General features: G+C 42.0%; 1 protein-coding gene across 1 annotated transcript; it reads left to right on the top strand.

Moving 5' to 3' along the window:
* Positions 1-4987: 4987 nt before the first annotated feature.
* OLFM4 (olfactomedin 4) lies at positions 4988-14395 on the top strand. The gene is made up of 3 exons (XM_007186775.2): positions 4988-5143; positions 6967-7126; positions 13593-14395. The coding sequence occupies exons 1-3, from the start codon at positions 5003-5005 to the stop codon at positions 14393-14395; spliced, it is 1104 nt and encodes a 367-aa protein (XP_007186837.2). The 5' UTR covers positions 4988-5002.
* The last annotated feature ends 295 nt before the right edge of the window (positions 14396-14690 follow it).

Genomic DNA, 14690 nt, shown 5'->3' with positions numbered 1-14690 from the left:
ATTAATCAGCAGAAAAGGCACAGAACTAAATTATAAATTCCACTCATTAATATTCATAGTCTTATTCCAGCATAATCAAGTACAGATAAGAAGTTCTGCATAAAAACATAACAAGTGGAGGAAAATCCTAGGTAAAGATCTTTTCAGTTAGAGTCATTTGCTTTGAAATAGTGGAAGCTACTGATATGCATGTCTTCTTGGCTGGCAGGGATGTGAAGGGCAGTTTGAAACCGCAGGCTGCTCCAAGGAGAGGTTTGTGAGTCTGGGACATTTAATTCCAGTCCTGTAAGGGGGGCAGGTATCCGCCTCACTAATAATTGGCAGGGAAGAAGTGTGGACTAGGTGGAAAAACTTCCAGTTCTGAAAGTGTCAGTAGCTGGTTCTAAAAAAAAATCATGATTGAGGCCTAAGAAAGGAATTGACCTGCCCACTGAGATTTGCATAATGGATTCGGGGTGTGACAGGTGAGGATATCAACAATAACAGTAAAAGCTTCCCTTTGTGCTTTTCTAAATGCTTCCGGTTCTACTCTCAAGCAACCCTTTAAGGCACATAAACCAGTGTTCTTTACCCCATTGTAGGGATGGAAAAACTGAGGTTCATAAGGGTAAAGAGACATAAATGTAAAGGTCTTTTGGCTGGTTAAGCCAGGTGAGGAATCTGGGTCTTCGGAATCATTCTCTTTCAGTCATTATCTTTCCTCTCTGCCATGCGGTTATCATTCTCTAAGAAGAAATGCACCAGGTCAGTAATGCCTTCCATCCAAAAGCATCTCTTCAGCTGAGGGCTTTTGAGTTTCCAGGTGAATTATTATAGCTGTCCCTAGGTTGCCTTGGAAATCACCGTTTATCTAGAGGCCTGGGGGAACGCCCATTTGGGCAGGCCAGTAGAAAAGGATTTGGACTGTCTTACTTTGATTCATTATCTGTCAGGACACGGAGAAGACAGGGACGGCCTCTGCATAAGATGCTGAAAGCATTTTATACTTTTCTGTTGTTATGAGATGTCCCTGTGTGACTGTACTTAGAAAGGAGACAACACAGAGGGCGGCTCAGAATTTTTTTTTCTCTAGAGGGTTATGGTCTTTGGGGCAAGTTATTTAAATATGACACTTTTGCTAATAGTTCCTCATGCATGAGAGGGTTGAGGCAGCCTGGGAGACATTTAGGCAACCCATAAACAAACAACATCCATTGAGCGACGTTTTGTGCAGTGAAATATAATAAATTAAAAGGTCAGATTGAAAAAAACCTGAAATCACTGTCTAATAATTGCTGTAATTTATAGGGCATCCATTACACCAGGCACTTAATATACATTATCTCTAGAGTTTACAATCATCTTGTGAGCTTGATACCGTTACCCCCAGTTTATAGGAGGAAATGAAGGCTTAGAGAAATTAAGTGATTTGTCCACGAAGTACTGAAGCCAGATTTGAGCTTAGGTGGATCTAGCTGCAAAGTGCTTCATATGTCTTGACGGCCAATTCAAGCTCAATTAATCTTGCTGTTAAAAAATATATTAAAATGACAGTATGTGGTAAAGTACATTTATTTATTTCAATTAATCTAGCTATGGTGATGATCACAGGTTTTGAGGAACTGGCAGAAACACAAGCCAACTAATTCTTTAGCTTAATAGCCAGCTGGGCTGCATCCTTATCTATTACAAGACCACATTGACTGTATAGAGCAACAACCCCCCAAAGAGATTTTGATGCTTAGAACCCATCAATGACATGATACGTGCATAACAAACAGAAGAATGGGAACTCTGAATGAAGGGCTGAGGGTTTGAGGGCAAGTGTAGATGAGTCGTCTAAAGCTCAAACTTGTAGTGACGGGGAGCTTTACATTAAAAATGTTGACCCAGGGAAGTGTCCCTGTAGGGCTGGACACATATTCTTGCTACACATCCCCAGGTAAACCGGGCACCTCTGCTGAGGCTGCACCTCCCAGGGAGAGTTGGGATGTTTCCAGAATTGTCCATTCCATCTCAACACTAGAGATCCGTACACATGAAGAGTTTAGACTCACAATCTATTTAAATTAGTAACATTCACACAACGACGTCTTTCTGGCCCATTCTCAAATTCTCTCCTGCCTTCTGTAACTCCATGGACGATTCCAATTTTCCTGAACATCCCGGAGCTATTCTTGACATTCCAGTCAAGTCCAGTTCTTGAAGGAACCTCAAGATTTTCCCCAAATAGATCTGTAGAGACCCTTTACTTTGGGGCAGAACAAGGGCAGGACCACCACCATACGTTCTCTGAGGTTTGCAGTGAGAATCCGGGAGAGCCACATTTTATTTAGCAGAAATGACAGTTGAACTACTCATTTTTTATAGAACAACAGCTGTGATATGCCACCAAAATGTTCCAGGAAAGCTGAGGGTGTTTCATTTGTTCCAAGAGCTGGCAAGGCCAAATGCCAACAAGAATATTCATTTCACAAACTTCCATTTCTGCCATGGGTTGGCACTTCATTATTATTATTATTTTTCTCACAGCCAAGGTTTTATGCCTGATTTTTGGAGAAGTTGAAACCTGGCTACCTTATATATGTGTTTGTACTTTTGAGTGGGACTTGCTAGGTATATATATATATATATATATATATATATATATATATATATATATATATTTTTTTTTTTTTTTAACCTCCTTATCCACCAAAATGTCACCAGCCTTATCAGCATCCTCTAATGGCAATGAGCATCAGTTGATGAAGGAGATACACTAGCAGTGCCAAAGGCTGCGTTTTCAACTTTCATTAAAATCCTCTTTGCCTGAAGCCCTAGCCCTTTATGTTCATGGCCTATGTGTCTAATTTGTACAGTGGGGTTAAGTGGAAGGGCTAAAATGACAGAAGTTAGGGCTGCTTTTGGTATTAGGAAGATTAGAGGCTGACATCTGGCTCTGAATTCATCCAGGCCCTGTGGATCAGCTTCTTGACATTAGTGAAGTTTGGGGGAAAAGTCTTACTTCTCTTCATATTTTTAAAAAGAATATAAAACCGGCAACTTTTAATGAGCAGGTCCTTAAAAAAGCCATGACATTTCTTACAGAGATCAGATACGGAAAGAGCCACCAACTGTGTTTATTGAAATATCCATTTGGAGATTCCAATTATACACTAAACCACCATGGGAATTTTTGCAAGTATTTTAACTTAATGATCAGACATTCAAAAATATGCAACAAATGTGTAATTTAAAGGTCTGATTGCAATAATCAGTTCTTGGAATAAACTTGGAATAAATATGTGGGTGCACTTAATGAAATGTGTACTTTACAGTTGCACATACCCTCACATATTGTGGAGAAAGTTGGATCTTTTTTTTAAATTGAAGTATAGTTGATTTACAATGTTGTGTTTGTTTCAGGTGTACAGCAAAGTGATTCAGTTATACACAAATATATATGTATTTTTTTAAGATTCTTTTCCCTTATAGGTTATTTCAAAATATTGAGTATAGTTCCCTGTGCTATACAGTAGGTTCTTGTTAGTTACTAAATAGACATTTCACCAGAGAAGACATCAGATGGCCAAAAGGCACATGAAAAGATGCTCAACATTGCTAATTATTAGTGAAATGCAAATCAAAACTACAATACCTCACACCAGTCAGAATGACCATCATCAAAAAGTCTACAAATACTAAATGCTGGAGAGGGTGTGGAGAAAAGGGAACCCTCTTGCACTGTTGGTGGGAATGTAAATTGGTACAGACACTATGGAGAACAGTATGGAGGTTTCTTTTTTTTTGTTTGTTTGTTTTTTTTTAAAGTTTTTTTTTTTGTTTTTAATATTTATTTATTTTTGGCTGTGTTGGGTCTTCGTTGCTGCACGCGGGCTTTCTCTAGTTGCGGTGAGCGGGGGCTGCTCTTTGTTGCGGTACGCTGGCTTCTCATTGTGGTGGCTTCTCTTCATGTGGAGCGCGGGCTCTAGGCATGCAGGCCCAGTAGTTGTGGCTCGCGGGCTCTAGAGCGCAGGCTCAGTAGTTGTGGCACACGGGCTTAGTTGCTCCGCAGCATGTGGGATCTTCCCGGACCAGGGCTCGAACCCGTGTCCCCTGCATTGGCAGGCAGATTCATAACCACTGCGCCACCAGGGAAGTCCTGGAGGTTTCTTTAAAAACTAAAAATAGAGCTACCATATGATCCAGCAATCCCACTCCTGGGCATATATCTGGAGAAAACCATAATTTGTAAGTTGAGTCTTTATGCCACTCTGTAGAAGGCAGAGGGGCTCAAAACTCATTGCATTTGGTGATCAGAGAAGAAATTCTTCTCAGAGCATTTCTCCCTCTTCTAGAAAATACTTAGATTTAGAGCGGTGTTTCTAAATGGAGGGAAGGGGGTGGGGGTGGTGATTTTGCCCCTGGGGGATATTTAGCAATGTCTGGGACATTTTTGGTTGTCACAGCTGGGGGGTGGGTAGGTGCTATTGGCATCTAGAGGCCAGGGATGCTGCTAAACATCCTATAATATACAAAAAAGCCCCCCACAAGAAAGAACAACCTATTCCCAAATGTTAATAGTGCTGAGGTTGGGAAACCCTGATTTAGAGCATGTGTACTAAGCAGAGGAGGGCGGGCAAAAGACTGATTCAAACGAGTTTAGTTTGACGAGCTAATATCTTCAAACATTAAAAGGGAGATTAAAATATACTTACGAATGATGATTCTGAAGCACAATTATTTTTAGTCTAGGCAAGTGCAAAATCCACCCTCTCCCCCACTGTAATAATAAACTCTTTGTATTTGGATAGATTTAAAAAAATATTTAGGTAAATATATTTTTGATCCATTTCTTTACTTAAAAAAGATTGAAGGCAATCAAATAGTCCCCGAGGACTTGGTTAGTGGAGGAACGCTGTATGATATCACTCTGAAAACTGACTTGAGCTGTTTGATTCCCCTCCAGGTGAAGGAGTATGTGCAATTAATCAGCGTGTATGAAAAGAAGCTCTCAAACCTAACCGTCCGAATAGAGATCATGGAAAAAGATACCATTTCTTACACTGAACTGGACTTTGAGCTGATCAAGATAGAAGTGAAGGAGATGGAGAAACTGATCAAACAGCTGAAGGTCGGTTTTGTTGGAAGCTCAGTGATCGTTGACCAGCTGGAATTGGAGGTAAGGAATGAAATCACTTCTTGTGCATTAATAATAAAGTCTCTTCAGTGAGCAAGTGCTAGGACCAGGATCGTAGTCCCTCTTCCGACATCTAATTCTGTACTCTCTCATGACCGCCTGGCAAGGCCCGTGTTCTGTTTTAGATGGACGCCTGGCTTTGAACAGTAAATGACACACATTGGGAACATGCTGATTGAGGAGTAGGTGTTGTCTAACGGTCAGAGTCCTGCCCCAGAACCAAATGGCCTTTCAGTGTCTCTAGAAAAGAGATGACATAAGTGTGAACAACTCCATGGCCAAGCTAGATCAAGGGGTCTTCTCTGTTCTGGATTTCTCCTCACGGGACTAGAAGACCACAATTTTGGATTTGCTAGGTCTGTTTCTCCCTTTGAATGATCACATAGTCCGGATCCCTCTTGGAATGCTTCTCCACATACTCCACAAGCCTCTTTAAAGGAGTTTCTTGTGAGGATGTTTTCGTGAAGCCTTTTAAGCTCTGTGGGTAAAGACTATCCCATTAATGTTATGCTTGGGTAATTTATTTTTTTTAACATCTTTATTGGAGTGTAATTGCTTTACAATGGTGTGTTACTTTCTGCCTTATAACAAAGTGAATCAGCTATACATATACATATAGCCCCATATCTCTTCCCTCTTGTGTCTCTCTCCCATCCTCCCTATCCCACCCCTCTAGGTGGTCACAAAGCACCGAGCTGATCTCCCTGTGCTATGCAGCTGCTTCCCACTAACTATCTAAATTACATTTGGTAGTGTATATATGTCCATGCCACTCTCTCACTTCATCCCAGCTTACCCTTCCACCTCCCCGTGTCCTCAAGTCCATTCTCTACAGCTGTGTCTTTATTCCTGTCCTGCCCCTAGGTTCTTCAGAACCTTTTTTTTTTTTTTTAAGATTCCATATATATGTATTAGCATACGGTATTTGTTGTTCTCTTTCTGACTTATTTCACTCTGTATGACAGACTCTAGGTCCATCCACCTCACTACAAATAACTCAATTTCATTTCTTTTTATGGCTGAGTAATATTCCATTGTATACATGTGCCACATCTTCTTTATCCATTCATCTATCGATGGACACTAGGTTGCTTCCATGACCTGGCTATTGTAAATAGAGCTGCAATGAACATTGTGGTACATGACTCTTTTTTGAATTATGGTTTTCTCAGGGTATATCCCCAGTAGTGGGATTGCTGGGTCGTAGTGGGTAGTTCTATTTTTAGTTTTTAAGGAACCTCCATACTGTTCTCCATAGTGGCTGTATCAATTTACATTCCCACCAACAGTGCAAGAGGGTTCCCTTTTCTCCACACCCTCACCAGCATTTATTGTTTGTAGATTTTTTGCTTGGGTAATTTCTATCAACAAGAATTTACTAGCACAGTCATGACATGGGCTATCATTGAGAATTCCAGTTCTGTATTTTAGAATTTAGGTTTTCTCTGGCCCTCACCATTCATTAGAAACTTAATTATAGTACGACATGAGTAAACACGAGTTTATAGGGGAAGGTTATTAGAGATGAACTTTAATGGACACTTGTGGATACTTAGACAGAGCCTGTTCTCTGTTATTAAAGCTGTTAAAATCTTTGCCATTTTCTTCTTGTCACACACATCGGCCTGCAATCTGACAGGCATTCACGCTAAACCATGAAATGTATTCTTCCAAATGAAACCAGTCAGAAGAATCTCAGGTGTATTCTCTGGCAATGTTTCCCTAAGTGACATATTCAGCCCTGGAATGTTTATGAAGGAAATTGCACAATAATATAAAGTCACTCTGAATGTTGATTTCCTTAGATAAGGAATATGACTGTCCTGGTGGAGAAGCTTGAGACGCTAGACAAAAACAATGTCCTTGCCATTCGCCGACAAATCCTGGCTCTGAAGGAGAAACTCAAGGAATGTGAGGACTCTAAAGTCGAAAACCTTCCTGCCGTACCCCCTCCCCCTGCACCAGGTAAGGGGGTCCCATTTTTACCAGGCCCCATTAGGAGCTAAGGGTTGGGTGGGGAAGGGCTCTGGGATTGTGGAGGTGAAGGAAGGATGGGATTTTTGTAGCTCTGAGTTTACTCTTCCCTGCTTTTTAATCTCACCTACCAGAGCTCTACATACTGTTGTGTCCTGGGGCTCACAGAGGAAAAGCACAGACGATGAGTTGATTTAAGACAAAATTAAATAAGTTACGCATAACCTCTTTGCATTTACTAACAGAAGAAATGTCTCTACGGTGATTGTCTGGTTATCAAGGGCCGGGTGAAAGCCCCTGCAATCTGCGTGGCATCCCCTCCGGGCTGTCCTGGGGATTGTAAGGGCTGATTGGCTCATTTATGTGATGAGCTGGGTTACGCCTTGAATCCTCCATCCCTCCTTCCTTCCTTCCCTCCTTCCTTCCACCTCTTTATTTCTCCTTCCTGCTTTCCTTAAATGCACGTGCTGTGGAGTGCATCCCAGGATCCACTGAGGATTTAACGGATGGCTCCATGTGTCCAGTACGTGAAGGTGTGTCCTGCCGTCCCTCCTGGACTGTGAATTCTTGGAGGGCAAAGATGGCGTGGCCCTCTCTAAGGAACCATCCTTGGAGGGGGTTAAGTGTAGCATAGAGGCGGGTGCCCATAAGTACCTCCTTGAATGGGCCGGTGGAGTGTAGGGGTCAGGGGCATGGCATTGTGACCCCAAAGGCCTGAACTTTCCAGCTCTGTAGCCATAGCAGAAAGATTCTTAATCTCCTCCTTGGTAAAATGGGAGAACAGTAATACCTACCTTGCAGCGTTGCTGTGAGGATTCACAAAACAAGTCTTGGGAAACTCAGAGCTCTGTGATTGGCATTTATACACTGGTGATTGTTATTGTTGTTAATGAGGATAATTGAAGCGAACACCTTGCTGCAAACAAAAGCAGTGCTAGATCCGTGTGCATTCCAGCACATCCCTCCAGGAGAACTAAAGCCGCAGGGTCCAGCCCTGGAGCCAGGGTCATAGGGAAGCTCTCTTTGCACAGCCTGAGCATCTCAGCCTGAACGGGGACAGTATCTGTTCATCGAATCATACAGCTCTTGTTATTTTCATTCATTCCTATTGTCACAACCTGCTTCCTTTTGGGCCATGCGTTTCTGGATCCTTGTCAGTGTCGCTGGTTTCTTTAAGGCTTTAATTAAGTACTGCCACAGTTATAAGCCTCTTGGTGTTGTTCAGAGCCCTACCTTCCCTCCCTCTGCAGTTGGGAATCTGTCACAGTATGACATGCAGAGGTTTGGGACAAAGGCCATGCTCTGTCCTCTGTAACAAACCTGGCTAAATGTGGTCTGGGATCAATGGTGTCAACGTCGTCATTGGAAATGAGAGCTCATTCTGCGGGGCCATGGAGGGCTCCCTGAGGGCAGGAATCAAGCAGCGACCACTCCTGATACTACCTGAGCAAGTCTTTCTTTCCTTCCTCCATCCCTCCCATCCTTTTTTCTTTCTCTCTCTTTTTTAAACCTCAGCAAATTGTCCTCATGAAATAGCTTTTTTCTGCCACAGTTTTCTATGCATCCCTTGGAATGAGGACATTTTAGAGCAGGAAAGAACATTCAGGGCTGTCATGTCTCAGAGGAGGGGACTTAGTGGTGAGGATACTGCTTTTCCTGAGGCCACACAGGCAGCTGGTGACAGAGCTGAGGCCGAAGTGCAAGGCCCCTTGCTCCCTGTCATCTCAGGACCTCGAGGGTTAGACTTCAGTAACTCAGGGCCGGTGGTGGGGGAGAAAGTACATGGCTTAGGATCTAAGGAAGAAAACAGTGAGTCTGTTTTCTTATTTTTGTTAGCTTTTTTTTTTTCTAGAACTTTCCCCCAGGTCCTCACACTTAGACTTTTGTGAGCCAGCCCAGCCCAGCTGTGTTGTTTAAACAAATTGGACGCAGATTTCCTCTCACTTTCCCACAACCTTGGCTGTAGCTGGATCCCTGCCAAGCCACTTGGCCCTCCTCCAGCTCTGTTCGTATTATATTTATGATGTTTATATTAAACTGACTTTTTGTCATGTTTTGAAATCAATTTCTTTCACTTGCTCTCTTTCTGTTTGGATTGGTTGATAATGCAGAATTGGAAAATCCCCAGGCACCACAAAGCTGTGAGCCTGTGGAGACTTTAATTAAAGTTACGCACTATTATGGGACTTTAAAATCTGGCCTGTCTGCTTTTTCTCACTGCAGAGTTGCGGGGAACAAAAAACACTCTATGCAAGTTTCAGCTATAAAGTAATTCTGTGCTCTCTTGGGCCCTCTGGGCAGCTGCAGTTCGCTACCCCAGCGGTCAGCTTGATCTGAGAGCCAGTACATAGCATTAGGGTTTGATAAAACCTGCTTTATAGATGGCTTATGCTGCAAATGGCATCCTTTTCTGCTTCATTTCATAGAACTTTCTAATCTAAAATAATTGGCCTTGTGTGCTCATTAACTGTTTTTCCTGAAAACAACTGACTTCAGTTTCTCTCTGTTCTCCCCCTGAATCTAAAGGACTGCAGATAGGAAAATGGGATGTGAATACCCAGGGGTCATCACTGTTGTGCTCAAAGATGCAAGGATCTGTGTTGGCACATAGTAGGTGCACAGTAAATGGTCCACGAAAGATGTAGGGTGACCGGCCAAAATTCCAAGCCTAGGGAGGAACAGAGTGTTAGGTAACATATATCCATTTTGTCAATTTCATCTTAATCATTTTATGATTATAACCATTTTAATTGTATTATTGTCTTTGCTCAGACAAAGTTCACTTGCCCAGGTGAGAGAGGGCATTGATGGATCCAAGATTAAGTTTCCTCTGCTGGTATATAATCTTTAGCTTTAAAAAAAAAAGTGCTACTAGCCATGAGACTTTAAAAAAGCCAAGTTAGAGTATTTTAAAGTCTCACCATGTGGCCTCCCAGGATATTTTCAGAATACCATGGCCATATCTAATAAATTGCATGACAAAGAAGAGATTGCCAACCAAGGCTATTGGGTGTAGAGGTTTCCTTGCATTATGTTCAGTGGAGTGAATACCAGGCTCTTGGAAACTTTCAGTTATGTACCAGGGTAAAGAGCTAGAGTTTTATAAATAAGGGTAAGGTGAGTTTGGGGGATTTAATCAGTTTTTATTTCCACAAACATAATTTGGTGCCACTGGGTGGTTGGTCCTGTTCTGGGCACTCGGATTATCAGGGTAGGTACAGAAACCTGCAGAAACCACTATCTTGGAGGGGAAACAGTCGTGTAAACCTTCATTTGTAACATGGATGTGATTATAATGCTGATCGTTATCATTTATTGAGTCTAATGTATATGTCTTCTGTCTACTCTTCCTCACGATTCTGCAGAGTAGGTATCATTATTTTTCCTTTAACGTAAGGACACTGAGGCTCAGAAAGTTAGGTAACTTGCTCAAGGATACGCAGCTCATAAGTGCTGGAGTCAGGATTTGAATTGGAATCTGGCAATGTTTTCACTGTACCAGGCTGCCCTCCACAGATGCTCTAATGGAGAGAGAGGTGCACCTGTGATTCCTAGAGTGACAAGGAAGTTGCAATAACTCACCAACCTGATTAACACCAAATTAGCTTGGCTTTTTTGCTTGCAGAGTAGCTGAAAGGGTACCTTCGCTCTCAGTTCTATGGTGTGTTCTCTTCCATCAGGAAATGCAAAAGGATTCGTTGGTTTTTCATAATTCTCGGGTCAGGGTTGGACAGTGGGTTGTTGTTCCAGTGGTAGGATAAAGTTGGCATAAAGAAAGAAAGGAATGGAGTATCTCTAAGACCTTGAAATGCAGGCTGGGAAGGGGTACAAGATTAGAAAGGGCGGGGAGAAGCTCGGTGTAGAAGGGGTGGGCGGATGGGGTCTCTGCTTGGGCTGGATGAGCAGTGGGCGCTGGGTCGGCTGTCAGTTTCACTCCTATTTCTAAGACGGTTTGTCGCCGGGAGTTGAGGAAACCCGCCATAGCCTTGTCAGCCATTTGTCACTGCTGTAGCCACATTTGTAGCATGGACAAGAATACTTAGTTTTCTTCTTATTTCCACTTCCTTTGATGAGAGCCAGGGCTCTAAAAATGGTCTAAAGGAGACAGAGGATAAAGAGAGGATGACAAAAAGGACAGGAGATGTTTAGAATTGTTGTGGGGTGAGGAAAAGAGATTTAAATGACACGCAGTTTTAATATTTATACCAGCTGCAATTTTAATCACCTGGTCAACTTGTGAAATGATGAGACAGTAGTAGTAGTAGTAGTAGTAGTGATTTTTAAGAGAAGTTTATTTTGGTTCCTTCATGTCTGAGGATTTCCACATCTAGGACAGAATAGTTTCTTTTCTTTAATCTCATGATAAAATGCTTGAATGTGTTATATGCATCGTAAGTTCTCCTTAAATAATTTGTTGCTGTTGGTTTGGAATCTTTCCTTTCAAGGAGGGCAAGATTCAATTAAGCAAATAATGCCTAAGTCTTCTAACCTGCAAGGAAAAAGTGACTTTCTTTCATTTCCTCAGAGTGAAATGTAGTTGAATAAATAAGTTCTCGGGAAGGTATTTTAACTAGAAAATCCAGTTTGTAACATATGGAAACTCAAACAGTTTTTGTTATCATTAAACTGAACACACCGCTAACTTTATTTTAATAATTCATGCATTGTTTCGTAAACAAAAGCAAACAAGCATTCATCTGAGAGATCACTTTTAGAAGAGGAAATAATAATTTATAATTTTATTTATTATTTCTTTAGTGGAGAGCAGTCTCTTGGCTGAACACACGTTGCTTTTTTATTTATGAAATGGTGCATGCATTATTAAAATAAACCCGCGACTGTGTTCTGCTTAATGATATGCAAAATTATTTGAGGTTGGGTACAGAGTGGTTTCATTTCTCTACCTGTTGTATGGCTGGCTGGCTTTCCCACCAACTGCAGATTTATGAGAGCATTTAAGGAGCACGTATTTAATTCCAGGACCAAAAAGCCCCAACAGATTGGAAAAATAAAAGCAGGATTTCTAGTAATGGTTTCATCTCTGAACAGTCCTTGAATGAGGAGGGGAGAAAGAGGAGGCATTTAGCAAGGAAAGGAATGGGTCTTTCCGTATGTGTCAGAGGCAGGGACTCAGAGTCAAACGCTTTGCACCCCCTTGCTCCCCACAATGTTAATCTCGGGCAATTCTTTGGAGCTCTGCTTCTGGCCCAAGCCCACCTCACACACTCTCCATGGCTCCCTGATTCCCTCCAAGCATTTAAAGGATGAGGGAAAATGATCTCAAATGTATCTGAAGTTGACTTTTCTCTGTAATTCCAATAAAATTTATGACCAGTTTTTTAAGGGTATTTGTTAAGATTCCAGAAAATGTGTGTTCAAATCTTTAGATAGCTATTGTAAAAATACTGGAGGAATTTTATTTTATTTTTTATAACTCATAAACGGTCTGGGTTGGCAGGCATTTCAGAGGGAGGGCTCTGCAAAGGGCCAAATTGCCCAGACTGAGTTATGCGCCCAAGTGTTACAGGGAATGTAGATTCAAGGACCGGTGAGTCTGGTCCCACTTGATTGTACACATTGTGACAATGACAGCAGCAGATTGGGAACGATGAAGTGCTTGCCTGTCATTCTGTGGCACAGTAGACTATGGCTTATGAACAGCAAGGCCCACCTTGTAACTGTGCAGTGAGATGGGTCACCAAGTGATCTATGTGATCGGCTATGCTTTGGGCACAGAGCAGGCAATGTTGCCCTTTAATAACTTCCATGGCTTCTCAAGGCTGAAATCCCACCATTAGAGGACCTCTTAGAGGTCCATTAGGGGACCATCTTTCTGTATCTTTTAAAATGCCATAGTAAAAACTTCCTCTTTTGAGAGTAGCTTGGGGCATCATTGGTACCTGGTGTGGATATGCCCTTGGGGTCCCAGGGAAGAGCAGAGGGTGAAGGGAAGAAAGACTTGCCTAGGACAGACTTCTCCTTCATCCCAGTTCTCCCTGACCCTGGTGAATAGCAACTTCTGGCTTTATGAAAATAGGGTAGCATTCTCATGTGATCTTACTTTCTTGATCTCTCTATAAGAAAAAGAAAATAAAATAATATTGACAAAACGCTTTCTCATAGAAGAAAATATATTAAATTCACCAAGTCCTCCTTTCCTCTTTCTGGGCCCTCAATGCTTTTTAATATGGCTCTTGGGAGTTTCATTATCCCCATTTTCCAGATTGAAAGCTCATCCATGTGAATAGAAGGTAGTGCTCTCTAGAACTGACAGCAGGTTTGCACTGAGACTGAAACCAAGAGTAGGTTTTGCCTCTTCTCCATCAGGACCACGGTTGTCATTGAACGTTGACAAGAAAAATGTTTATGGATTCCTTTGGTTCTTAGGATATTAAACTGTTTGTATCTTGTCATTCATTTTCTCTAAGAACGCCCTTTTATTTGCTTGTTCCTCTAGGGAGCTGTGCTCACGGCGGTGTGGTGAACATCAGCAGACCGGTTATGATTCGGCTCAACTGGAGAGGGTTTTCCTATAAGTATGGCGCCTGGGGTCGGGATTACTCTCCTCAGCATCCAGGCAAAGGGCTGTACTGGGTGGCACCTTTGAATACTGATGGGAGATATTTGGAATATTACAGACTCTACAATACACTGGATGATTTGCTGTTGTACACAAATGCCCAACAGAACAGGATAACCTATGGCCAAGGTGGTGGTACAGTAGTTTATAAGAATAACATGTATGTCAACTGGTACAGCTCCCGGGACATTGCCAAAGTTAACCTGACCACCAACACAGTTGCTTTGACTCGAACTCTCCCTGATGCTGCCTATAATAACCGCTTTTCTTATGCTAATGTTGGTTGGCAAGATATCGACTTGGCTGTGGATGAGAATGGATTGTGGGTGACTTATGCAACTGAAGCCAGCACTGGTAACATGGTGATTAGCAAACTCAACGACACCACACTTGAGGTGCTAAACACTTGGCATACCAAGCAGTATAAACCATCTGTTACTAACACATTCATGGTGTGTGGGGTTCTGTATGCCACCCGTACTCTGAACACCAGAACAGAAGAGATTTTCTACTACTATGACACAAACACAGGGAAAGAGGGTAAACTTAACATTGTAATGCAGAAGATGCAGGAAAACCTACAGAGTATTAACTATCATCCTTTCGAGCAGAAACTTTTTGTCTATAATGATGGTTACCTTCTGAATTATGATCTTGTCTTCCAACAGATACCCCAGTAAACTTTTATGTATTAGGGTAGAGAGAAATAAAATTTTTATTGACAAAAAATGGTCTTCTCCACTTATTTAGGTATCCGTGGGGGAGTGAGGGATGGGAAGGGGGGGCGGGGCTCAGGATTCAAAAGTGTATCTGCTTAGTTGTAATGTTTGGGAGCAGAGTTCTACCACACTAGAGACTTAGGACATTGCCCTGATTGGATGAGTTCACTTGGAAACCACCTGCTTCCTGGGATGCATTTCTCAACTGAAATAAGGTCATTTCAGGGTGGATGGGTTGTCAGAGGTCTCGGGGCAT

This window comes from Balaenoptera acutorostrata, chromosome 18, assembly GCF_949987535.1.
Source record: "Balaenoptera acutorostrata chromosome 18, mBalAcu1.1, whole genome shotgun sequence".
Classification (NCBI taxonomy): Eukaryota; Metazoa; Chordata; class Mammalia; order Artiodactyla; family Balaenopteridae; genus Balaenoptera; species Balaenoptera acutorostrata.
This window is presented reverse-complemented; position numbering and strand designations above follow the sequence as displayed.